We start from the raw sequence: 26,696 nt of genomic DNA, 5'->3' as shown, positions 1-26,696 counted from the left end.
AGTGGACGGTTGGCATTGAGGGTTAGTTCTTTGTGATACAAATTGGTAGGACAACTTATGCACAAGTCTGGAAGACAGGAAGTTTTAGTTCACACAGTTGTTGCAGACCAATAGAAGGCACTGAGATTTGGTAGGACCAAAGACTGTATAAAGTTGTAAGTAAACCTTGGTAAGAGGCAATAATTTGAGAGGACCTAGGAGACCAAGAGGGGAGGCTTGGAAGGGTTCTGCGGAGAAACCAGGTTGCATCTACAGCAAGAAGAAAGCAAGGCTCAGAGAAGAACATATGACTGAATGTGAAATAAAGACTTCATCCCAGAAGTGTCCTGTAGGACTCCAGGGAAGATGAAAGCATGATACACAGAGTAGAACACATTTGGATTTTCTATAATGTTACAAGGTCTTTGAGCTCGGCTTTCTGCAAATGATTTTGGTTAAATTGATGCAAAGAATGGTGGGCCTGTTGAAAAGTAAAGAAGTAAAGACGTTGTGGTTCTTGGCAAAGAGAACATTCCTCAAAACTGCCTTGCCCATGAAATGCCCGCACACTGCGGTACCCCAGCTGCACTGATGGCATAGAATAGGTGTTTTCATTTTCTTATCTGTTTTCTTGTGTGGGAGCAGTTGCTAGACATGCCTATGTAAATGCAGAAAAAAATCTAGGTGTTAGACAAGATAAATTTAGTCAAATTAATGCACTAATAATTTGTCCTCCAGAGATGCAAATTCCTGTTGTAATTCTTTCTCACATATGTAAGCACATTGGTCGTACAGCAAAACCACAAAACTGGAACCAAGAGCCACTTGGCATAAGCAGAAAGAGGCACTGATTACTTTAACATCTCCTTTCCTCTGGTTATTAGTATTTCTATGTCTGTAAATCCAACCTTCATTTCCATTACTGTGAAGTTCATATTAGATTTTTACCTCTGTAACAACATTTAAAACAGTAGTTATACTATCAAACAAAATCAACCAACCAAATGACAATCACAAGAAAAAAAAGATGACATGCTGTTGGGACCCCGTGTTGCAAAGCATATTAGTTCATTTTTGTTATTGTGATGAACACCATGACATATGGAAGAAAGAGTTTATTTTGAGTTGAGGTTCAATAATGACAGTGGAGGCATGGCAGAAGGAAGAAGCCGGGAAGTCACGCCTTTTCCATAGGCAGAGATCAGAGAGAGTGAACAGGAAGTTAGTCAAGACTATAAACATGCTAAGCCACTCCTGGTGACAGACTTCCTACAGCAAGGCTGAACGCCCTAAAGGTCCCATAAGTACCCCCAAATGCCATCCAAAGGAGACTAGAGGTTCATATATCTGAACCTGTTACAGACATTTCTCTTTTGAAACATAAAAAGAGAGTCACTGGGATATTGGCAAGTGAAATAAGGGTGAATATGATTATGTTTCATGTAAGACAATATCAAGACTAAAGAAAAGATATAATTAAGAAAAAATTCCTCTTGTCACCAACAATCATAACATGATGAAATTCTCTCTTATTATTTTCCTGGGTTTAAGTTTTAGACACTTTCCCTTTGTGTTTTGAAATAACTGGAACTGGAATTTGGTGAATTTTGATAATCTGAAAATAACAAGGCAAAAACAATATCTCATCACTTTTACCCTATCCTTTACACAATCCTGAGTGAAGGGCCAAAGCCACCATGGCCTGACTCATGCATGTCGCAGCCCGTGTCCTTTGTAAGGGCCCATGAACGTGTGGGTAGCCTGCTGGAGAATGACTTCTTTTTCACTCCTAGAGTTGATATGCAGCTGGCATAAGTGAGTAAGCCAGCATCATTTCTTCACTAGGGAAGAATGGCCAGTTAGCCAAGCTCTGCATAGACTAATATGTTCTTGAAATTTGATCAGCAGGCAGAGCTCAGATGTATGCAACAGAATTCGATCTGGCACTGGGATTACCTGCTCCTTTCAAGAAACTTCCATATTTGAAGTGGAAGTTCAGCCATAGTCCTGGTTATGAAAAGGAATAGTAGAAAATTGGATTACATTTTGTCCTCAGAGTCCTCCTCATAAGAACAGCTTCCACAAGTTTAGGTAAAATTATGCTGCATATATATATATATATACACACACACACATGTATGTGTATGTAGTTCTAAATAAAAAATGAGAAAAAAATTCATTAACACTTTAATAGTATTTTTCTCTGATGAATTTAATTAGGGAAATTATCTGCCTTGTATTTCTGTATGTTTTTACTTTCTAGTGATTTTTCACAGCTTCAGTATTGTTTATATATTGAGGTAGTAATTATTTATGAACTAAACTGTCATTTATTCCTGCTGAGAGAGGGAAAATCAGTTTTCTTCAATGGAATGGCATTAGATTTATTAACCACTCCAGGGAAGGCCTCATGATCAGTGACACTTGAGCAACATAAAATGAATCTCACAGTTTGTTTTGTTGTTTTTTCCTGTGTGTGTGTGTGTGTGTGTGTGTGTGTGTGTGTGTGTGTGTGCTCATATGCTTTTGTTTGGAATTTATTATAATTTGGTGGCTTAAGGGAATTAGAAAAGTGTTTTTATTTTGCTTTCTTAATATTGGCAGACATTTTGGTTGTAGTGGGTGCTTATATTTCTTAGAAAAAATTTAAAGTTGGATGAGTAGGGCTGAGGGGAGGAGAAGGATGGGTAAGGCTGAGGGGAGGAGAAGGACGGGTAGGGCTGAGGGAAGCAGAAGGATGGGTAGGGCTGAGGGGAGGAGAAGGATGGGTAGGGCTGAGGGGAGGAGGAGGATGGGTAGGGCTGAGGGGAGGAGGAGGATGGGTAGGGCTGAGGGGAGGAGAAGGATGGGTAGGGCTGAGGGAAGCAGAAGGATGGGTAGGGCTGAGGGGAGAAGGATGGGTAGGGCTGAGGGGAGGAGAAGGATGGGTAGGGCTGAGGGGAGGAGAAGGATGAGTAGGGCTGAGGGGAGGAGAAGGATGAGTAGGGCTGAGGGGAGGAGGAGGATGAGTAGGGCTGAGGGGAGGAGGAGGATGGGTAGGGCTGAGGGGAGGAGAAGGATGCGTAGGGCTGAGGGGAGGAGGAGGATGCGTAGGGCTGAGGGAAGGAGGAGGATGGGTAGGGCTGAGGGGAGGAGAAGGATGAGTAGGGCTGAGGGGAGGAGGAGGATGCGTAGGGCTGAGGGAAGGAGGAGGATGGGTAGGGCTGAGGGGAGGAGAAGGATGCGTAGGGCTGAGGGGAGGAGAAGGATGAGTAGGGCTGAGGGGAGGAGGAGGATGAGTAGGGCTGAGGGGAGGAGGAGGATGGGTAGGGCAGAGGGAAGGAGAAGGATGAGTAGGGCTGAGGGGAGGAGGAGGATGCGTAGGGCTGAGGGAAGGAGGAGGATGGGTAGGGCTGAGGGGAGGAGAAGGATGAGTAGGGCTGAGGGGAGGAGGAGGATGCGTAGGGCTGAGGGAAGGAGGAGGATGGGTAGGGCTGAGGGGAGGAGAAGGATGCGTAGGGCTGAGGGGAGGAGAAGGATGAGTAGGGCTGAGGGGAGGAGAAGGATGCGTAGGGCTGAGGGGAGGAGAAGGATGAGTAGGGCTGAGGGGAGGAGAAGGATGAGTAGGGCTGAGGGGAGGAGGAGGATGCGTAGGGCTGAGGGGAGGAGAAGGATGAGTAGGGCTGAGGGGAGGAGGAGGATGAGTAGGGCTGAGGGGAGGAGGAGGATGAGTAGGGCTGAGGGAAGGAGGAGGATGGGTAGGGCTGAGGGGAGGAGAAGGATGCGTAGGGCTGAGGGGAGGAGGAGGATGGGTAGGGCTGAGGGGAGGAGAAGGATGCGTAGGGCTGAGGGGAGGAGAAGGATGAGTAGGGCTGAGGGGAGGAGGAGGATGAGTAGGGCTGAGGGGAGGAGGAGGATGGGTAGGGCAGAGGGAAGGAGGAGGATGGGTAGGGCTGAGGGGAGGAGGAGGATGAGTAGGGCTGAGGGGAGGAGGAGGATGAGTAGGGCTGAGGGGAGGAGGAGGATGGGTAGGGCTGAGGGAAGGAGGAGGATGGGTAGGGCTGAGGGGAGGAGAAGGATGCGTAGGGCTGAGGGGAGGAGAAGGATGAGTAGGGCTGAGGGGAGGAGGAGGATGCGTAGGGCTGAGGGAAGGAGGAGGATGGGTAGGGCTGAGGGGAGGAGAAGGATGCGTAGGGCTGAGGGGAGGAGAAGGATGAGTAGGGCTGAGGGGAGGAGGAGGATGAGTAGGGCAGAGGGAAGGAGGAGGATGGGTAGGGCTGAGGGGAGGAGGAGGATGGGTAGGGCAGAGGGAAGGAGGAGGATGGGTAGGGCTGAGGGGAGGAGGAGGATGAGTAGGGCTGAGGGGAGGAGGAGGATGAGTAGGGCTGAGGGGAGGAGGAGGATGGGTAGGGCTGAGGGAAGGAGGAGGATGGGTACGGCTGAGGGGAGGAGGAGGATGGGTAGGGCTGAGGGGAGGAGAAGGATGCGTAGGGCTGAGGGAAGGAGGAGGATGGGTAGGGCTGAGGGAAGGAGGAGGATGGGTAGGGCTGAGGGGAGGAGAAGGATGCGTAGGGCTGAGGGGAGGAGAAGGATGGGTAGGGCTGAGGGGAGGAGAAGGATGGGTAGGGCTGAGGGGAGGAGAAGGATGGGTAGGGCTGAGGGAAGGAGAAGGATGGGTAGGGCTGAGGGAAGGAGAAGGATGGGTAGGGCTGAGGGGAGGAGAAGGATGCGTAGGGCTGAGGGGAGAAGGATGCGTAGGGCTGAGGGAAGGAGGAGGATGGGTAGGGCTGAGGGGAGGAGAAGGATGCGTAGGGCTGAGGGGAGGAGAAGGATGAGTAGGGCTGAGGGGAGGAGGAGGATGAGTAGGGCTGAGGGGAGGAGGAGGATGGGTAGGGCTGAGGGAAGGAGGAGGATGGGTAGGGCTGAGGGGAGGAGAAGGATGCGTAGGGCTGAGGGGAGGAGAAGGATGAGTAGGGCTGAGGGGAGGAGAAGGATGCGTAGGGCTGAGGGAAGGAGGAGGATGCGTAGGGCTGAGGGAAGGAGGAGGATGGGTAGGGCTGAGGGGAGGAGAAGGATGCGTAGGGCTGAGGGAAGGAGGAGGATGCGTAGGGCTGAGGGGAGGAGGATGGGTAGGGCTGAGGGGAGGAGAAGGATGGGTAGGGCTGAGGGAAGGAGGAGGATGGGTAGGGCTGAGGGGAGGAGAAGGATGCGTAGGGCTGAGGGGAGGAGAAGGATGGGTAGGGCTGAGGGGAGGAGGAGGATGGGTAGGGCTGAGGGGAGGAGAAGGATGAGTAGGGCTGAGGGAAGGAGGAGGATGAGTAGGGCTGAGGGGAGGAGAAGGATGAGTAGGGCTGAGGGGAGGAGAAGGATGGGTAGGGCTGAGGGGAGGAGGAGGATGGGTAGGGCTGAGGGGAGGAGAAGGATGCGTAGGGCTGAGGGGAGCAGAAGGATGGGTAGGGCTGAGGGAAGGAGGAGGATGGGTAGGGCTGAGGGAAGGAGGAGGATGGGTAGGGCTGAGGGGAGGAGAAGGATGGGTAGGGCTGAGGGGAGGAGAAGGATGGGTAGGGCTGAGGGGAGGAGGATGGGTAGGGCTGAGGGGAGAAGGATGGGTAGGGCTGAGGGGAGGAGGAGGATGGGTAGGGCTGAGGGGAGGAGGAGGATGAGTAGGGCTGAGGGGAGGAGAAGGATGCGTAGGGCTGAGGGAAGGAGGAGGATGCGTAGGGCTGAGGGGAGAAGGATGGGTAGGGCTGAGGGGAGGAGAAGGATGCGTAGGGCTGAGGGAAGGAGGAGGATGGGTAGGGCTGAGGGGAGGAGGAGGATGAGTATGGCTGAGCGGAGGAGGAGAAGGATGAGTAGGGCTGAGGGGAGGAGGAGGATGCGTAGGGCTGAGGGGAGGAGAAGGATGGGTAGGGCTGAGGGGAGGAGAAGACGAATTAGAGGAGGAGAATAATATGATCGATCTCATTTAGACTTAAAAGTTGCTTTAAACAATAAAAGCAAAAACATGAAAAATAATAATTTGTGAAACTGAAAAACATTCAGTAATTGTGTGTGTGTGTGTTTGTGTGTGTGTGTGTGTGTGTGTGTGTGTGTGTATACATATGTTTGATGGATTTTTGCATTTTCAAAAATGTGCATTGGTATTTTGCCTGTATATCTGTGTGAGGGTGTCAGATCCTATGGAGCTTTAGTTACAGACAGTTGTGAACTGCCATGTGTGTGCTAGTAATTGAACCCAGGTTCTCTGGAAAGGCAGACAGTTCTCTTAACCAATAAGCAATCTCACCAGGCCCCATTTAATGGAGTTTTTTTTTATTTGACAAGCAATATTTTTATCTTTTTTATTGATAATATTCACATTACATCTCGATTGTTATCCCATCCCTGTATCCTCCCATTCCTCCCTCCCTCCTGTTTCACCCTATTCCCCTCCCCCATGACTGTGACTGAGAGGGACCTCTTCCCCCTGTATATGATCCTATGGTATCAAGTCTCTTCTTGGTAGCCTGCTATCCTTCCTCTGAGTGCCTCTTGGCCTCCTCATCAAGAGGACGTGGTCAAATATGGGGCACCAGAGTTCATGTGAAAGTCAGTCCCTACTTTCCATTTTTGACAAGCAATTTTTTGTATAGGAATAGGAAGGTGTGTGTGTGTGCGTGTGTGTATGTGTGTGTATGTGTATGTGTGTGTGTGTGTGTGTGTGTGTGTGTGTGTGTGTGTGTTGGATGGATTTTTGAATAATAGCATAAACTTGTTGATTACTGATATAATCATTGATTTCAAGCTACAAGTTAGAAGTCTACATATATATATAATATGAATACATAATAAATATTTTATATTAAACAAAACTTAAACCATGTTCATATATTAGAGCATTATCAAATTTCTATCTTAAACTTCACAATGATGACTACCTATCACTAAAGTTAAGCACAAGAATGATGTGCTGGTGGTCCTGAAAGTCTATGGGGATAACTCTAGATGAGACTCCTAGCAGTGAGGGAGGCATATGGAGCCTGAAGTAGCCACCTCCTGCAGCCGTGGGGGACTCTCAGTGAAGAGAGATGGACACCAACTGATCCATAAATCCTTTGACCCAAAATTGGTCTTGCTTACAAGAGGTGTAGGGATGAAGATGGAGCAGAGATTGAGGAAATGGCAAACCAATGACTGGACCAACTTGGGACCCACCCCATCGGATAAAGCCAACCCCTGACACTATTGATACTCTGCTATGCTTGCAGACAGGAGCCTGACATAACTGTCTTCTGAGAGGCTTTGTCCAGCGGCTTATGGAAACAGATGCAGAGGCCCACCACAATCAATGGACTGAGCCTGAGGTGCTATCTAGGAGAATGGGGGGGGAAGGATTGAGGGAGCCGGAGGGGCCAGGGACACCACAGGAAGACCTGCAGAGTAAACTACCCTGGGCCCATGGGGAAATCACATAGACTGAACCACCAACCAAAGTCCATACACAGGGCCAGACCTAGATCTCTTACATATGTGTAGATGTACAGCTTGTCATCATGTGAGTCCCCTAACAACGGCAGTAGTGCTTGTCTCTGAGTCTGTCGCCTGCCTTTGGATCCCTTTCCTTTGCCCTACCTTGGCTGCCTTGTCTGGGAGAGGATGTGCTTAGTCCTGCTGTAACTTGGTCTGACAGCATGGGTTAGCACTCATTGGAGGGCTTCCCTTTCTATGAGAAGTGAGAGAGGGTGGCATGAGGGTGGGGCTGGAAGGAGAAGAGGGAGGGTGCTGTGATCAAGCTGTAAAGTGATTAAGTAAGTAAGTAAGTAAGTAAGTAAGTAAGTAAGTAAGTAAGTAAGTAAATGAACAAGCACAAAAAAGATGCAGACCTCTCGGCTCCTGCAGCACCAAGTCGGCCGGCATGCTGTCATGCTTCCCACCATGATAATGAGCTATACCTCTGAAACTGTGAGCCAGCCCCAATTAAATGTTTTCCTTTAAGAAAAAAATAACCAGAAAGTGCTTATTAGAGGGTGTGAATGATTAATCTCAAAGGACAAAGAGATTTGTGAGGCAGATTTCACATGAGCATGTGCATGAGCACATTTCAGCGGTTTGAACTTCTGAGTAATAGAATAAAGAAAGGAGAAGCATAACTCAGTCCCTTTAAACACCTACTGTATAAACTAAGGCAACCTGTACTCACTCATCTCAGCGTGCCTCAATAGCAGAATGATTAATATTTGTTCTTGATAGTTACTCCTGAAAAAACTGCCCTTTTATTGTACAACAGACCGATTCCTACTGGTTATAAATGGCCAAGTTATTTGTTTATAAAGAATGCATAAGTAATAATAACAAACATCATTAAGATAAATTTGACAAGACAGATTACTAGTCAATATCCTGTGAGAGCTTAAAGAATGCTGCTACTGTGGACTTTGACTCTTGGTGATTTGTTTCTTTGTATGTATCTGTTAGTCTTATGCTTTAAGTCTGTATGTGGTTTCTAATGATAAATGCTCTTGAGACACAGAATGAGTCTCTCTCTCTCTCTCTCTTTTTTTTTTCTTCAACGATGACACTCTAATTCTGAGAGTACAAATGCTGGTCTCAGGGCTCTCAGGGTTACCCAAATAGACAGCTTCTTCATCTTTTCCACTTTCAATGCTTGAAGTGCCTGTGCAGGCTTTTTACTTCAGGGCAACTTTTCAAGAGTTTGTAGTTTCTTGCTCTTGTTTCAGTTCATCTTTTGCATCTGGTAATTCTGAAGAATTACATTACTTCCCATGAGAACAGTAATGAAAGCATTTTAGATATAGCATATTATTTGAGTTTTATGTTGCCAGAAGCTAAACAAATATTGTATACTTTGTTGTAATCTATTTTCTTTCTTATATTTTAAAAACCTAACATATAATGCCACATCTATAGTGGGTGTGGTGGCCAAGGAGGATTGTGAGTGCAAAGTCATACTATATCTCAACAATTAAGACAACAAAAACTCATATTCCTGAAGAAAAATAATAATAAACTGAAGTGGAAGATAAATAAGAAACTTGGAAGGGATTGTGCTTAGAATGATTATTAATTATTCTTTCCACAAAGCAGTTGTCATTTTATAAAAGAAAAAAGTGAATCTGCAAATTAAATCTCTCACTGGAGTTTTGCCGTGACTTCCGGCTTTGCAGTACATTATGGGACTCTCAGGCAATCAGATGTGTTGAAACTGAAGATTATCAAGACAAAAGTAACCCAGCTTCATCCAACACTGTGCTTCCTGTGATCCAGCATCGTCACTGTGTACAGCACACGAGCGTTTAATGTTTCTTTGTTCTCCATCAACACATTCATTTCATTTTCTGAATTATCTTGCAGGATAATGTTAGTGTCATTGTTTAGACTGAATGATCTATTTGTTTCAATATAAGCATCAGGTGAAAGCAAATCTTTTCACATAGGAGCCAATGGCATCATTTCCTTCTGAGTTCCTGTCACATCAAAGAATGCATTACATTTCAAACGATGTGGGAACTGGGGAGAATCATGTTTCCCTGTGATTCGTTCTGCTTTCTTTGTTTTCAGTCTTCTGATATGAAATCCTGTGGTTTTAGAAGATGTGAATGAGACATATAATACAGTTAATTTTATAATCTAATAGAACCTTAATTAAATCTCAGTTTGATTTCAAGAAAATGGCCATATGCTGTGTATGGTGAGGGAGAAGGAGTGCATGCTCACTCTTAGTCAGCATGCCAACCCTGTCTCCTATCTGAAGGCTGGAAAGCGAGTTGGCCGTGTCCTTATGTTTAAGGTTATCAGGTTGCTGACATTTCCAAGATGACAATTCCTGGGTTTGAAGTATGATTGATGGCATTCTTAAGAGAACAGGAACAAAACTGAAGATTGGCCTCCATCTTTAATATGGTGTGAAGGGCAATTTCTCAAAACTGGATGGAAACTTCATAGGTAGGTTACAAACATGATGATGAGATTACATTTTAAATGCTATTTAGACACTAGACAAATTATGGACAAGGCATTATTTTTACATTTTTTAAGTTGTGATTTTTTTTAAATTTTAAAATAGAAGTTAAAGAAATGGTTCAGCAGTTAAGAGCACCTGCTTTTCCAGAGGACCCAAGTTTAATGCCCAGCGCTGATGTCATATATCCCAGTACCATCCATAGCTCCAGTCTCTGGCCTCTTTGCTAGGAAGAATATGAGGCTTGACTCTTATTTTATGTTATTTTTAGAAACTATATAAGGGTCAAGAATTAAGATAACATCCTTTGAAGGCCTAGGAAATGCCTTGGAAAACCACTAGACATGAGTAAGACCTGTTACTCCTTTTCCAGGTTTCAATTTGGAGGCTGCAGAAAATCCTTTTAGTACAGCATTCATTCAGTTGTCTAATTTCCTTATGTGACTCCATGGCAACTTCATTACCTTGTTCTAAGAATGAATGTCCAAATAAAAGGACTGAGAGTATTTGTACTTTAAAATAAAGAGTAATCTTTTTTTGTGTAAAAATTCATGTATGATGTCAATGTGGGTGGGATTCAAAGTTTTGTTTTTTTGTTTTGTTGTTGTTTTGTTGTTGTTTGTTATCTGCTTGTTTTGAAATGGAAGGTGAGGGTACTATTTCACCTTCAAATCTCTGAGGCAAGGCTACTTCATTCCCCAAGAGAAAAAAATATTTGTGCTTCGATGAAATGGTACAGAATATTATAGTTCTCAAATGCTTAATTTCTTCTCATAGAAATTTCAAGGGAATTTAGGATGTATTTGGAAGGCACTTTTTTTTCTAGTGCAATCAGGTTGCTATGGCAAACCTATTATTTTAGGCAAAGCAGGACTATGTTAGTAAAGTGCTAATCTCTTTTATGTTTTATGTGAGCCTCTAATTACTCTCCAACTATTGAGCTTGTTCTGCAAGCATGATTTACAACATTTTATAAAAGGAGAAAAATAAGGTCATAGACAGTGAGCCTGCTGTTACCATCTTGGCAGGTGCAGTCAGTATAAAGAAGCTCTTCTTAAATAATCTAATTCTAAAGCAGGAAGTACAAATTTTGGTTGCTTTAATTGAAAAATAAAGTGAGAATAGAGGTGAACAAATTTTATCTAAGTAATTAAAATCTATGTCCCAGTATGTTTTATTATTGAAAGTATGTGCAGCAATAATGATACTGTAATATAATGTTTATGTGTGATGTTTGCAGAACATCTATAGGACACAGTGCCTTGGAAATGCCCTTTGTATCCAATACATCTTTTAGCATTTATAATAATCCTGGGTAATGTCCTAACATAGAAGTGATGATAAATGAGGCCTGACTTATTCTTTTAAATAATTGTGTTTACCAGAAGATATGCCAACGTCAAAATCCAGCCCTATATTTAAAGTTAAGAGCGTGCCTGTTCTTTCAGAGGACTCAACTTATAGTGCCCATGTTGGGGTACTCACAAATGCTTGTAAACTCCAGCCACAGGCGGAACGTGGTCTTTTATGAGACATGATCTCCCTCCCTCTCTCTCTCTCTCTCTCTCTCTCTCTCTCTCTCATTGTGACTCTTCCTAACATTTAACTAAACACTATAAAGTTCAACTTTGCACTACCAGAAACTTTTGCTAGTCCTATAGAGTATGGCTACTAGTACACTTTACCTTTATTCACTCCTCATTGATGCTACTTAAACATCCTTTTAAGAAGTGTGTCTTCAGTAGCTGCCATGATAGTTGATAATCCTATTGTGTGTTGATTTAACAACAGAGCTGTGATCACATGGATATTGATAATTAAGAGTAGTGAGTCTTGTTGAGCCTATGTTTGCAGGAGAACATGTGTGTTCTCTATGTCATTATGCTTTAAGGAAGATGATGTTTATCATACAAACACCTTAGTATGAGATGAGGAGTAGACATTGTGTGTGGATTTGTATGTACATGTTTGTGGGCACTTGGCAAATTACTACAAGAGCAAGGAAGGGAATGGAGAATCAAAAGGAATTGCAGAGAGGGAAGGAAGAGGGAATGAGGGACATATAAACTGAGAAACAAAAATTTGCCTCCATAGTTTCATACAGAAGGCTTTGGAAAGTTTTAGACCGTTAGCTTCTATCAGAGATGAACTTTCCAAGAACAATTCCTCCAGACAGTTTTCTGTTTTCACCAGGGTGAATTATTTCTGCTGTGAATGTCCCCTTTTTTGTTCACTAGTCATCATTTACATTTGCTCTTATATGTATGTTCATGAAATCATACATATATAATATATGTACATATGTAATATACTTAATGTTTACCTAGCAGGATGATTATTTAGGATGATTAAGGAGTATGCTTTATTTATGCAACTTCCTTGCTTTGCTATAGTTTGATTTAAATAAATTAAGTAGTGACTTTTAAGAATCAAATTTATCAATACTTCCCTTTACATTTCCTGTCTGAAAACTTTTCATGTCATGTTTGTAACAGCCTTTTCCATCTAATGGTTAGAAAAACACCATCCAATTCTCCTCTCAATATTTTGTGATTCAAACTTTTATATTTAAATGATGACTTTACTGAATTAATTGATTTAATTAAATGCGGTTCAATAAAGGAACTGAACGTCTTTTTAAAAAATGCCTTAGGCTATAATAAGCTTATTTTTAAATAACCTACTAAGGCCTGAAGAGATGGATCCATGGTTAAAAAACACTTTCTAGCCTTGCAGAGAACCCAGGTTTGGTTCTAAGCACCCACATGGCTGATCACAGTCATCTGTAGGTCTACTATCAGTATCCTAGTGTGTGGCCTCTATGGGCGCTGAGTCCTCGGATTTTAAATATGCACACATGCAACAAAACATCCTTACTTATAAAGAAAGTGTAAACATTTTTAAATATTTTTAAAATAACATATTAAGCCCATAAGATATACGCAAACGTTTAGCCCTGGAAATAGAATAATGCCTCCATGCTAGTGAGTCCTTTCCCTCTGCGCCCCTGGAGCATGCTTCCTCCCCTGTGAAGATATCATTTCCTTCAAAGTAATCACATCTGTGCTTTCCCCCCTCCACCCCCCAAGACAATGTTCTTAAGTACTGCAGTGTTTAGACTTGCTTGTTTGGGAAGGACACCAGCAAACTTAATGTGTGATTCTACAAGTGACTGCTTGCTTGAAGAGTCTTATTTTACTGTATGCTAGAAAGATGGCTCAGGAGTTATGACGCTTACCTCCTGTCCCTGAAGAAGACACAGGTTGTATTCCTAACTCTCACATCAGGCAGCTCACAACTGTCTATAACCCCTGCATACACACACACACACACACACACACACACACACACACATGCACAATTTAAAAACAAAAGGATATAAAAATCATATATTGCATCTGTCAGCATATTAATTTCTCTGTGGTGTCCCAATTAAGGTGTATAAGCAGTCCATGGTTATTGAACATTTGAGACATTTCTCCTATGACATCATAAGGAAGAGTTTTGTTGAGAGTGTTTTGAAATACATCCTGGTGCAAAGATGTATGTTTTTATAATATTAATATAATCAAGTTTAATATAACCATTGTTGGTTTCTAGAATCTTCATACCAACATTACTTAATTATGTCAAACAATCACAATATTCTACATGTTTATAATCTGTATAAGATTCCACTTCAAGGCCATCTCCTGTGTTTATTGTGGTCTGTTTTCAAATTCCTGTTAATCTGACAGGTGTGTGGTAGAACATCATTGAGTTTTACTTTAAGTAAGAGGAGGCCTTTTTCATGTTTTTTTTTTTGTCCTTGTCAACTTCCCACATGCAGAATCACCCTTCCAGCTGACCTGCCCATATCTTTAATGTTTGTATGTATTTGTTGTCATTTTATAGTGTTCTGTGTATGGCAGATAGAAGGCAGTTGCCTGATCTGTTTTGCTGATTTCATCTCTCATTCTTTTTTGCACTACCAATACTTTTAGTGAATTTCAGGCTCCTATCAAATTCTTAATACTTTCTTTCATAGCTATTTACCCAACACCGTGTATGCAGAACATTGTCTTTCCTGTATGCCCCACAGCCATCTCATCCTAATGGAATGCTGACTATTCTAGGCCTCGCTTCTATATTGTCTATGTTGATTTTGTCGGTCTCTTTCCTTCAGACACAACCTCCTTTAAACAAGCCATGGCATCTTAGAAAAAAGTTTTCTGCATTCTTGTTCAACAGTGGTTTGCTTTTTGTTACTTTCATTCTAAAACTATCTTCGCTCACAGTCTGTATAGAAATCCTGATGAGATTTTGTTTGTGATTAAATAAAAAAAATATGTCAACTGGGAACTAATTGAAACTGTCAATAGTATTGAATGTAATTTTTTCTTTAACATTCTACTTAAATATTTTTAAAAAGCTGATATAGATGCAACTTATTTTTATGAATGTTTGATGTATAGTAACTGATCTTCTCTGTTCAGAATCGCAATAATCCTTAGTGGTGTTTTGCATGATTTACATTTCTGCCTTTACTAGTCCATGACATAATACTATTTGTTTACTAGTCCATGACATAATACTATTTGTTTTGCTTGTGTGTGTTCCTTATGTTATATCTTTCATCCCATATTTCACTGCCAAAGTTTTCCAGTGTGAATGTGAGCTGAACTGACAAGATGTTTATATTTCTAATAGTCTTAAACTTTTTCCAGTGTTGTTGATAATATTAAGAATCTATTATCATTAAGGTAGTGTTTTTGTATTTCTTTTTTCTTTTCTTCATTTTCATTATTACTAACTTATTTACTACAGTGGGGGGGGAACATTACATTTAATTAGATTGTATTTCATATGATTCATCTTTGTCTGACAGGAGACTACTCTCCTTATCCTTTTCAAAAAAATACACATATACAGCCAGGTGCAGTGGCCCATACATCAGCACTCTGGGAGGCAGAGGCAGGCAAATCTCTGTAATTTCAAAACCAGCCTGGTCTACAAAGTGAGTCCAGGACAGCCAAGGCTACACAGAGTAACTCTGTCTCAAGAAAAAAATAAACATGCACACATGCACACAGGTATTTATTTTGTTGAATAAGATGCCTGAATATTTATTTGAAAACAATTTTGTGTTTTAAAAAATCTATCGTATTTCAATTAGTACCACATTAATTTAGTATATTCATGAAAAATACTTCCTTCAAATTCTGCAATACAGTATGCCTTTTACAAAATGAAAAATCTCTTAAGACCTTAGAGATGACGTTATGCAGGAACACAGTTTAAGTTCATTCGTTTTGTGTTGCTAATATTCATGTATATAAGAAATTTTTTAATGTTAGATTTGGTTTACTATAGGAATGCAAAAACTTACTCGTTTAATATGCTTTTACTATATGTCTTAGTATTTTAATAAAACTGTAATTTTATTTTTATAAAAACATTCATTATCCCCTTTTCTGTTTGGTTTAATCTTATTTTTATTCATTTGCACTAATAATAATAATGACTATAATGAACATGTTTCTGCCTTCATTTTGATTTTGATTATTCCTTATTAGCCGTGACATTATTATATTATAGGATATTATTTAGATTGACTGGATCATTTTGTAGAACTAGTTAGATTATCATTTTATCAAAGATATAAGAGTATTCAAAGGGGCTACGTCTAGTTCAATAATACATTTGAGATTCTTTTTCATGTAATATAGTTTTAAAAACATAGAGGGCAAGATTTTACTTGGAAAAATACAGGAAAAAAAGTTTCCAAGAGTGAATTTGGAGACAAGCCAAGATTCAGTATCTGTATAAAGACTCCTCAACTTAAGGCTTAATTGTTACTCACAAATAAGGTTATTTTTATTCACTGGTTTAGATTTTTGCGTATTAATACAAAATAAGTTTTATTTTGATACATTGGTATAGGAATCAAATTTAAGATTGGTTTTCACACATTACTCTAAGATGAGGGGTTGTACTCACACAACTCAATTATGGTACAAGGTTACTTCCAATGCTTTGAAAGTGCTATTGCAGGTCGTTTAAAATAGCTAAGTAATACAAGCTAATTGTTAGCCGATCAAATAATGTCAATTACTAGTCTACTTTTATCACAAGAATATATGTCCTAGGTTTAACAGATGTAATTCTATAGATAGATAAAGTAAAATAGATAAGGTCTTCAAAAACCTCAGAGACCTACAGAATAGAAACGGAAAGATGTTTCTATTATTTTAAGATTCTTTGACAATAAGACAGGTTAATTTCTGGCAAAACCCAGTCAGCATCAAAGAAGAAGATGAGCATCAAAGAACCCCCTTATGGAGATGGCTTCAAATGTGGCAAACCAGCCACTGGGCAAAATATCCTCATTTCTGCCCCAGACAGAATTCTGTCTAAAAAAGGACAAACTTGAATGCAGACAGAGTCGATGGCCAATCTCTGCCAAGACAGGGTAATCAATGCCTCAATAGTTCCTGCCTCACAAATATGTCTGTAAGATATACTGGGACAGAAGGCTGAAGAAATGCTCCAACATTATAGAGAGTTTTGGGTGACTGTTCAGGCAGCAAACTGTCTCTGTCATTGTTTCTGTTTTGGAAAGCTGCTAACCTGTACCTCAGGTTTACTTAGGTAATTAAGTTTTATTCCTTCTCACGTCTCTGATGGGGGTTGAAGACCAGATAGTTTAGTTTTACAATTAAGCCTAGCTGTTTAGGGGGTAAGTTAATTTTAGGTATAGATAGATGTTTTAAGTTGATCGAGATGAGATATAATAGATAGCGATTTACATTCAGAATTTTAGAATCACCAAGATAGAAAAGATGTTTTCTTCAAGGTTGACAAATACAAATAACCAAAACACTATGGATGTAACATTTATATAATTGCTGGTTGTTTTGTGGTTCTTCTTGTTGTATGTAGTCTATTGCATTTATGTGTAAAAAAAACTTTAAACAAACAAACAAAAAAGAAAATCCAGCAGGATACACTGAGCAAAACAATAAACAGCTAAAAACAGCCCTTAGAAATATGAAAAGAAAAGAAAGGAGAGCCTACTATACATGACTTCCGAGACACAGGACAAGATGATTCAGGAAACTGACCAGTGTAGTCACTGAAGCGACGGCTATAATTAATGGTGAGCCCAGAGGACCACAGTGGCCAGGACGAGAGCCGAGGTGGAAGAACACGGTCTCTCTTGAGTTTCTTGCTCTGCGCTGCACTGCTGAGCTGCTCATCTCCAGCTTAACACACTTTCCCACTCATCTGTGGTTTTGCTTTGTTTTAGCTCCTACATATTTCTCTAAGCACAACCACCGAGCTTACATTCTCACAGTAGAAAGGGATTGATCCGTCCTTCTCCTGATTTTGATTCTGCTTATTTACAGAGAAGAACATGACACCATATGTTTTCCGAGACCATGGTGATTTTAAAAGCAGTGCATTGGCTTATGGGAGAGTGTGTGAGGATTTATGTAGACATAACTAGCAATGGTACAAATGTCCAAGTGCTGATTATTTGATGAGCACAGAACAAAGTTTATGATAAAACATATGGTCATATCTAAAATGGCCTTAAATATTCATAGCAATGTAAAAATTTAAGCTTCCTTCATTAATGAATGTTTTAAGATTTTTGAGATAGTTAAATATACAGTTGAACTTAAAAAGAAAGAAAGCCTTAGGCAAATCCAACTCTTTCTATATTTAATAAAGCAATTATTGGGAAGAGTTGACTTTCCATATACTAATATTATTCAAATTGTTTTTATACTAATAGTCATTCTTAGAGCCAGGAAAAATTATCCAAAGTTATTTAATATTTGTTAGTATACTCCTTATCAACTATTTTATTTGTAATAAATATTTAGTGAACTGAGACAACCTCTTTATAGAAGCAGAACATGTAGAGGTGGCTCTTCTGTACAGCAAGATACTCCCATTCCGGAACCTTATGTAAAACAGAATCTCAATAAATATTTGTTAGTTTATTAGAGCACATTAGTCTTATATTTTATTTTGTAGTGCTAGTATTACGGATGCTAGCTAAGTATTTCGCAGGAATCGCCATTAACAGCCAAAGTCAATGTCTTTAAGTATTATTTGGTCTAAGACAAACATATGTACACCTTCAAAATAAAATGTTTTATATCTTGATGATATAGTAAAAACAGAAAGCCAAATTAAGATTTGATTTAAGTGAGACGTATTTTAAATCTGTTAAATGATTAGCTATACACAGATCTATGAGCTGTGTACATTTTCTGAACTAGGATGTTTATGGGTTTTATATATCAGATGTGAAATGCCTAAAATCTATTTTTATCTTTACTCTTAGATATCTTCCTTCCTTAATTATTATTCTTTACTAATGTATAATAAGCCTTAAAATCTGTATAACAAGCATTACTGTCTTTTATATAAAGTGTCATTGGACTGGCTTTTTGTAAAGCTTAATAACTTTTTAGGTCAATTATATTTAATAAAAGTAGTTCAAATTAATGTAGAAAACACTTAAGATAAAATTTGGTAGGTCAATACTGATTCTATTAACTAAATTAATGTATTTTTATTTATTTTATTATTTATTCACTTTACATTCTGGTCATAGCCCCATCCCTCCTCTCCTCCTGGTCTCATTCTTCCTCCCTGTTTCCCCCTTCACCTCTCCCCTACTCCTCAGAAAAGGGGAGCCCCACCCAACCTCACACCCAAGCATATCAAGTGTCAAGCATGTCAGGAGGGATGAGCACATCCTCCTCCCCTGTGCCCTGGTGACGTAGCCCTGCCGGGGGAAGTGATCAAAAAGCAAGCAACAGAGTCCATGTCAGAGTCAGCCCATATTTCCTTTACTAGGTGACTCATATGAGGACAGAGTTGCTCTCTTTTTTTGAGACAGGGTTTCCCTGGCTGTCCTGGACTCATTTTGCAGACCACGCTGGCCTTGAACTCACAGCAATCCACCATCTGTGCCTCCCTAAATGCTGAAATTAAAGGTGTGTGCCACCATGGCTGGGTAACTGAATTCTTTTCTTTTCTTTTTTTTTAATTCTATTATTTTTTCTTTTGCATATCTTTTTTTAAATATAGTTTATTAATTTATTCATATTACATCTCAGTTGTTATCCCATCCCTTATATCCTCCCATTCCTCCCTCCCTCCCACTTTCCCCTTACTCCCCTCCCCTATGACTGTGACTGAGTGGGACCTCCTCCCCCGTACATGCTCATAGGGTAATTTTTTATCACTCAAGTTTTTAAAACCCTTTTATAAACCAGCTATTTGTCATAATTTATTTGAGCATAGATTGATTATTGTTTTTATTAACATACCACAAATAGCACTCATTAGCACTAGACATTTATGCTGTCATTCTCTTTTGTCCTTATTTGTGATAATTTTAATTTATGGTAGTTTATGGAACCACATTCAAATTGTCAAAACTTTAGAACAATTTATAAAATAGTATTATTTCTTAAATAAAAGAAATAGATTAAATCCAACTTCTTTTTCAATTAAGACAATACATCTACCTACCATTTTCTTTCTACCTCAGTAGCTGAGACATTTGCTAACTGCCAACACAAGCAAAAAGTCACTGGTAGTTTAAACTGGCAAAAATCTCGCTGCTTTGCTAAGATTTGGGCACCGATTGTCTAGTACAAGGTTGTAATTAGTGCTTTAGTAATGAAATTACACTAGATGAGAGACAAGGTATGTTACCAAGCATGAGTAGGGCAATGGTGCCATAGAGAGCACACATTTCCACTGTTTCCTCACCACTGGTGGCATTCTATAGAGGAAATGATTTTAAAAAAAGCAAGAGCAGGAAGCAGTGAGGCACATGGACAATGTCTGTGCCTTCAGTGTGCAGCCATCATTAACTATATGCTTCATTATTTGTGGAAGCGAATATTTTACGAAGAGTTCTGGTCATAATTCACTTGGATCACCGCCTCTGCAGCAGCCTGGATAGCAGGACCATCCGAGACACAGGTTGCAGTTGCCCTGTGCAGTGCTGAGTGTTCTGCTTCATCTTGGAGCCTATACCTTTGCTTGATAATCATAACTCTATAAATAGGTTTTAATGTGTCTCCATTCCGGCCACTAAAGGCCAAGCAGAGGGGCTGGGTTTTTGTTGGTGGTTTTGTTTTGTTTTGTTTTTTTTATGAAGGGACCCTTCTCTGTTGCTGAAGTTAGAGCTATCCACAAGTAGAAAGAAGAATTGTTCAGAATCCAGCAAAAAATGGGTTAAAAATGTCTCATCATTCATAATGGTCTAGGTGGACGCTGGCCCCACCAGCCTCGACAGAAAGTCTGCATCATTGCATTAGATCATCTGCCACTTCAGCTCTGCGACTGTATGATGTAAATACCATTTACTTCCTTCATCATCAGCAATGCCAAATGTCTATAACAAGATACAAATGCAGCGACACCCCTGAGCATCACTGTATCATGTCTGTGGGCGTGTAAATATGGTAGCTGGGCTGATGAGTGGAAGTAACAGATGTCTTGGAGCACTGTCATCCAGATGAATTTCTGGCAAACCAGTCCTGTTTCTGACAAAAGAAAGTTTCTTCTTGTGTGGTGTCATGGTGCTCCATTAGGATACAATATAATTTAATAGTTAGGTGAACACGGCTTAAGGTCAGTGAGAATGCATGTGAATTTTGATTCTAATATTAACTAGCTGGTTCACCATGAACAACTGCTTGGCCACAATGATATCTCAATTTCTTATCCTTTCAAATGGGCGTAATGTGGTAGTCAATATGTAGTATTTTTAAAACAAAGAGATAAATTGAGAAGTCAGTGTTTAACACCTAGGTATAACTAAAGAAACAATCTCACTGAGAGGCTTCCTGAGGCATGAATCAAACTCATTCTGCAATACTTGCAGATTTCAAATAGCAAAATTTCAGGCTAAATATAATAAAACTGAGGAGCTCATGGGTTTTGATGTTTGCTCCATGTTAAACTGATTTTTATGAACTAGAGAATTGGCCACAAATAATCACTAAATTATCAAACAGAAATATACCTATGATTATTTTTTAGATGGTGTTCCACCCCCATTTTAAATTACCAAATTATGTTAAAGTAAATGAAAATATATACTGATCATATGTGAATATTTTATATACATTGTATATTCTTCTTCGTTGCTATCGCTTTAATGGTACATTAAGACTAAATTAGGTATTAAATAGTTTCATCAATCCTCAAGGTTAGTTAAACAAAAAGAAAAGTGGCGTAATATGAGGAGCCAACTTCTGAGCTAGCCACTGTCTTTTTCACTCCCAGCTTTCTTGGCATTTATGTTTGACCTTCAGCGTGTTATAGGGAACGTGTTACAGGTTTGCTGAACACTTCAGATTTGGGTTTTGAACATGCTTCTCATGCTGTCCTTCCTCGCTGTGCTCTCTCTGGATACCCGTAGGCAAATGTGAATGTGGCAGGTGCACTTGCTACCCTCCTGGAGACAACAGAGTGTACGGCAAGACCTGCGAGTGTGACGACCGGCGCTGTGAGGACCTGGAGGGTGTGGTCTGCGGAGGTAATGCCTGTTCGCTCAGCTTTACATCCTCTGCATGCCGTTGGCTTTGCCTGCCCTTCTTTATTGTTTGCCCCTTTAAAAATCGCTGTTCAAAAGAAGTTAAGTACACCATTACACTTGAAAGCAATATAGCTGTATTACCACTTTTATAAGAAAGAACTCTCGACTTGGGTATATGTGAAAAGACTGGCTAATCTAAATCAATTTCTAAGTTCTATGCCAGTTGGTGGCAAGTGAAAGGCTTCCATTTGTTCATGATTCCTTTTATTACACTCATAAACACGGATGGAGGAATGAAATGTCACCAAGAAACCGGGGAGTAGTACTGTGAGATTACAGTCCAAGTTGAAACTCAGCTCCTTGCCTTGCCCTTGAGTTCCAAAAGCCCCCTGAAGACCAATTGCCTGATGAACAGTAAGGCAGAGCAAGGGCAGTCTGAAAAGTAAAATGAGAAGATGAAAGTAGACAAGATGGAACGCTGAGATGAGCATCATCCAGGAGCGGGATGTAGATCTCAATTACTCTAGTTCTTTCAGTCTTGAAATGATTTATATTACTAAGTGTGATGTTGCTTGTATCTTTTGACCATCATCCGGCAGCTCTCTTCTCGCTCCATCTTCACGGAGCTTTCTAAATCCATAGCTACCTTCCCGTGTACCTTGACTATCTCTACTCTCTGTAACCTACTCCGAGACACTTACATTGACCAAATATATTGTTATTGGAGGTTGGTCTGATATACTTTGATGTTAATTACTGCTTGCTGTCCCTGTACCCCTAAGTTTGCTATGTAACATTGCCTAAGGAAATTCCTGTTTCACCAGTAAAGGGCCATCAATCCTGGGCAGAGCAAATGGGATAGGTGTGGCTTTGGGAGAGAGACCTGAGAAAAACAAGAGGAGGAAGGCCATCATGGTCAGGTTCAGGAAGAAGCACATGGCCAGCGGGGATGGAGATTTGGCCCAGATGATGATAATCAGCAAGTATTTGGGATTATATATGGGAGGTAGCTCCATACAAATTATTAGAAGCAGATAGTATGGAATTGGGGCTGAATATCAGATACCTGCCCTAATATGGGAGGTAGTTTAGAGGATTAATATCTGCCCTGCCCCAGATTAACTAAGGCTGTTTTGAAATATAACAGGTGTACATGTCTTCATTGATTGCTAGTAAGTTAGAAAATACTGCTGTAATAATAGTTATAGGCATAATAGTAAACATACTATGCCATACTGATAAATTAACTACAACAAATTATAGTTTATATTATATTATATATATATAATATACAATATATTATAATATAAATATATATTTGAGTACACACACACACACACACACACACACACACACACACACACACATATATATATATATATATATATATATATATATATATATATGAACCTTAGCTAGTATCTGGATAGTCCCATATGGATATTTCTCTTTTTATTACCATAATCTTGTTATCTTGTTGCTCAGTTAGAGACAGTGTCTCCAGGGAGGGATCTTCTCATAATGGCCTGGCCATATTTATTGTCCTTTCCTCTCTGTCATCCAAGTTTACCTAAATGAGCAGCCCCACACAGCATAATGGTATGACTTATTTGAAGTATTTGACTTGGTAGAAACCCTTAAGTATCTATGTACATTATATTGTATAATTTTCTTCCATGAACATCTGTATCAAATGTGAAAACAGACTGTTTACTGGTCACATGAAAATAAATGCTAATTTGGTGAGTAAGATATCCCATGGAAGGCTTTTGCTTAAAAAATTCTCAGGATTGCACATGAATAGCCTTCTTTACTGTCCATCTACACAAAGTTGACTCTGTCCTTGAGAAAGAACAGACTTCCATCATCCAAAGTAGTAAAATGCCCATGTGTAAACCAGAGCAGCAATTCTTCCATGTGCAATGAAGCGGAGTTGTCCCAGAGTTTTTGTAGGGGACCTATAGAAATCAGGTTCACACACACACACACACACACACACACACACACACACACACACACACAGTTGTGTTGTTGTTGAAAATGCAATAAGAACTAGAAGCTGTATTAGGAAAGAAGAGTCATTTGATAAAAAATATTGATTAGAATTACATGCAGGTTCAACTAGAACTTCATTCTAAAACAAGAGATGAGTTATGAAATGCAAAACAAAATTCTCATATATCCATCAATTAATTGCTCCTCAGTGTCTCCTCCCAGGACTTGATTTTCTTGCTACCTTAACATGACTCACAGGTATGTGATCAGCTCCCATGGCTGAAAGAAACCTTCAGGCAGTGGAGATCACAAAAGCAATAAAGATGAAATCATGTCAGTGGGTAACTTTTAATAGCTACTATACTACCCTTCAAAAGAACACAACTCTTATGTCAGTCTCTGTTTCTTCTCTGAGGACTGCAGTAGACATATCAGGATGGTCTTATTCTTTGACCAGAGAGAACATATATTTATGTTCTCCAGATTTCCTCACCATTCAGTTCACCATTCGTTGTACACTATGTAACAACATAATGTACAATAGCTGTACATATTCAGATCTGCCGTATCCTGCTAAAACAGTGGTTCGCTCCAGGAAACCCTTACACACATTTAGATTTCTTATTGGCGTCCTCTACTCAGTGCAGGTAATGCTAAATGTGGTAGTTTGAATGAAGATGGTTCTACAGACTCATAAATTTGCATTTTAGTTAGAAAGGGCCCCTGTTTGGAAGGGAATAAAATTTATGGCCTGGTTGGAGGAGGCCTCAGGATTGAGCTTAGAGGCATGACATAGGGTCACTCGCTTTGCCTGCGCCCTGCGTCCTATGTCTGCCTGTTTGCATGCCACCATGCTTCATACCATGATGAAAATAAACTGACTCTATCAACCTATAAGCAAGCGTCCAGTGAAGTGTTTTCATTTTTCATAGTTTCCTTTGTCATGTTTCTTATATTATTTTTACTTTTGGCATATATGTTTATATTAATACACATAAGTAAAATAAACTACACACAAAAAGAACCATGAAACAATTAGGAATTATATAAATGTTAAATTCATGGTGTTTTGGCTAATTGCATTTGGCATCCTTGAAGAAAACATCTTTCCTATCTTGGTGAGTCTGAAATTCTGAATGTAAATAAATATCTAATATATTTCATCTCTATAATCTTAAAACATTTATCTAGACCTAAAAACGTCTTATCTCCTAAACAACTAAGCTTAATTAAAAAGACTAAACTATCTGGTCTTCAACCTCATCCAAGACTTGAGAAGGAATAAAACTTAATTACCTGAGTGAACCAGAAGTGCAGGTTAGCAGCTTCCAAAATAAATGACACACAGTTTGCTGCCTCAACAGTCGCCTGAAACTCTCTATCACATTGGAGCATCACTTCCAACCTTCTGCCCCAATATAACTGACAGACATATTTGTTTTCTTTTTAAAGATTTTATTTTATTGGCACATATATTTATATTATTACACATAAATAAAAAAATTACATATAGCAAGAAGAACCATGAAACAATCAGGGATTATATGAATGTTACATTCATGGTGTTTTGGATAATTGTATTTGGAAACCACGTAGAAAACATCTTTCCTAAATTGGTGAGTCTAAAAGTCTGAATGAGAATAAATATCTATTATATCTTATCTCTGTCAACTTAAAACATCTATCTAGACCTAAAAACATCTTCAGCCCTAAACAGCTAAGGTTAATTATAAGACTAAACTATCTGGTCTTCAACCCCATGAGAGAATTGATAAGGAGTAAAACTGCTGCCTGATCAGTTACCCAAAACTCCCTATAATGTTGGAGCAGCATCCTTAGCCTTCTGGCCCAATATAATTGTCAGACATATTTGTGAGGCAGGAACCATTGAGGATTTGCTTAACTTGTCTTGGCAGAGTTTGGCTGTTGACTCTGCATGCATCCAAGCTTCCCCATTTTTAGGAAGAATTCTGTCTGTGGCTGAAATGAGGACATATTGCGCAGTAGCTGGTTTACCACATTTGAAGCCATCTCCAAAAGAGGTTCTTTGATGTTCATCATTTTCTTGTGGTAGGATGTGTGTTACCAGGAATTAATCTGTCTTGTTGTCAAAGAACCCTTAAAATATTAAATACATCCTTAAATGCCAAATTCTGTAGGTCTCTGAGGTTTTTGAAGAACTTAATGATTTTACTATTTTACCTTATCTGTATATAGGATTATATCTATCTGATAAACCTAAGATATATATTCTTGTGATTAAAAATAGACTAGTAATCGACATGACTATGATTTGATCAACTAACAATTAGCTTGTATTACTTGATTGTCCTAAACATCCTGCAGTAGTACTTTCAATGTATTTGAAGTAAATTTTGTATTTGTAACCCTGAGTTACATGTGTTCAATACCTCATATTAGCATATAAATATGTATATTATGTATAGAAAATATTATTAAATTTGAATTCTATATCAATGTATCAAATTTAAGCTTATTTTGCATCAATATACAAAATTCTATTCCAATGAATTAAAAGTAACCTTATTTGTGAGTAACTATTAAGGCCTTAGGTTGAAGAGTAGATCAATAACCTATTTTTTAATCCTATCACCTCTATATATTTCTATATCCTTCCTTCTCTTTTTTCAACTCCTCTCTCCATACCTATGAAAGAAAAGGAAAAGAGAGACATCCCTGAGTCCAACCTCATTTTCTCTTTGAATAGGACCAAAAATAACTTATAAGCAACTCCCAATGAATATAAGCATCTTTACCAACAAAACTTACCCAACCCCCTTAGGTGAAATGGGGAGTGGTTCTCTTAAGGTTTCTTCCAGCTGATTTGAAGCAAATAGTACCTTTGTAGGGGCCCAAATGAAATTGAGGAAAATATTTAAACAAGCTAGGAATAGCCTTTGTAGTCAAGTTTCTCAATAAAAGAATAACTAAGACACAAAGGAACTTAGTTATTAGAGGACTGTGTTTTTCCTGCACTTTCAAGTTTGTCCAGCACTTTGCTGGTGCCTAAACACACCAAGAGGCTTTTTCTTTCAGTTATGGAGAAATCATAAGCAGATAGCAAGAGAATATTTAATCACTATCATTGGATTTAATTCTTAGTCTGCTTTCCTAGAACTTTAGTAACTAAGAAATTGCATAGCCATCTGATTTTCTGTTTGGATATTTATTAAAAGCATTTATTGATTAAATGGTCTCTGAACA

The 26,696-nt window shown here is 39.7% G+C and overlaps 1 protein-coding gene across 1 annotated transcript in view; it reads left to right on the top strand.

Moving 5' to 3' along the window:
- The window catches only part of ITGBL1 (integrin subunit beta like 1), a 233,011-nt gene that overhangs the window by 188,467 nt on the left and 17,848 nt on the right, over window positions 1–26,696 (top strand). The window contains exon 8 of the mRNA XM_084767838.1: window positions 21,360–21,476. Coding sequence (XP_084623964.1) covers window positions 21,360–21,476 — 117 coding nt within the window. The remainder of the gene's footprint in view (window positions 1–21,359; window positions 21,477–26,696) is intronic.

The sequence above is a fragment of the Acomys minous genome (genome assembly GCF_964271855.1).
Source record: "Acomys minous genome assembly, chromosome: 18".
NCBI lineage: Eukaryota > Metazoa > Chordata > Mammalia > Rodentia > Muridae > Acomys > Acomys minous.
The sequence above is the reverse complement of the archived record's forward strand: the minus strand, read 5'-3'. Positions and strand labels throughout refer to the sequence as shown.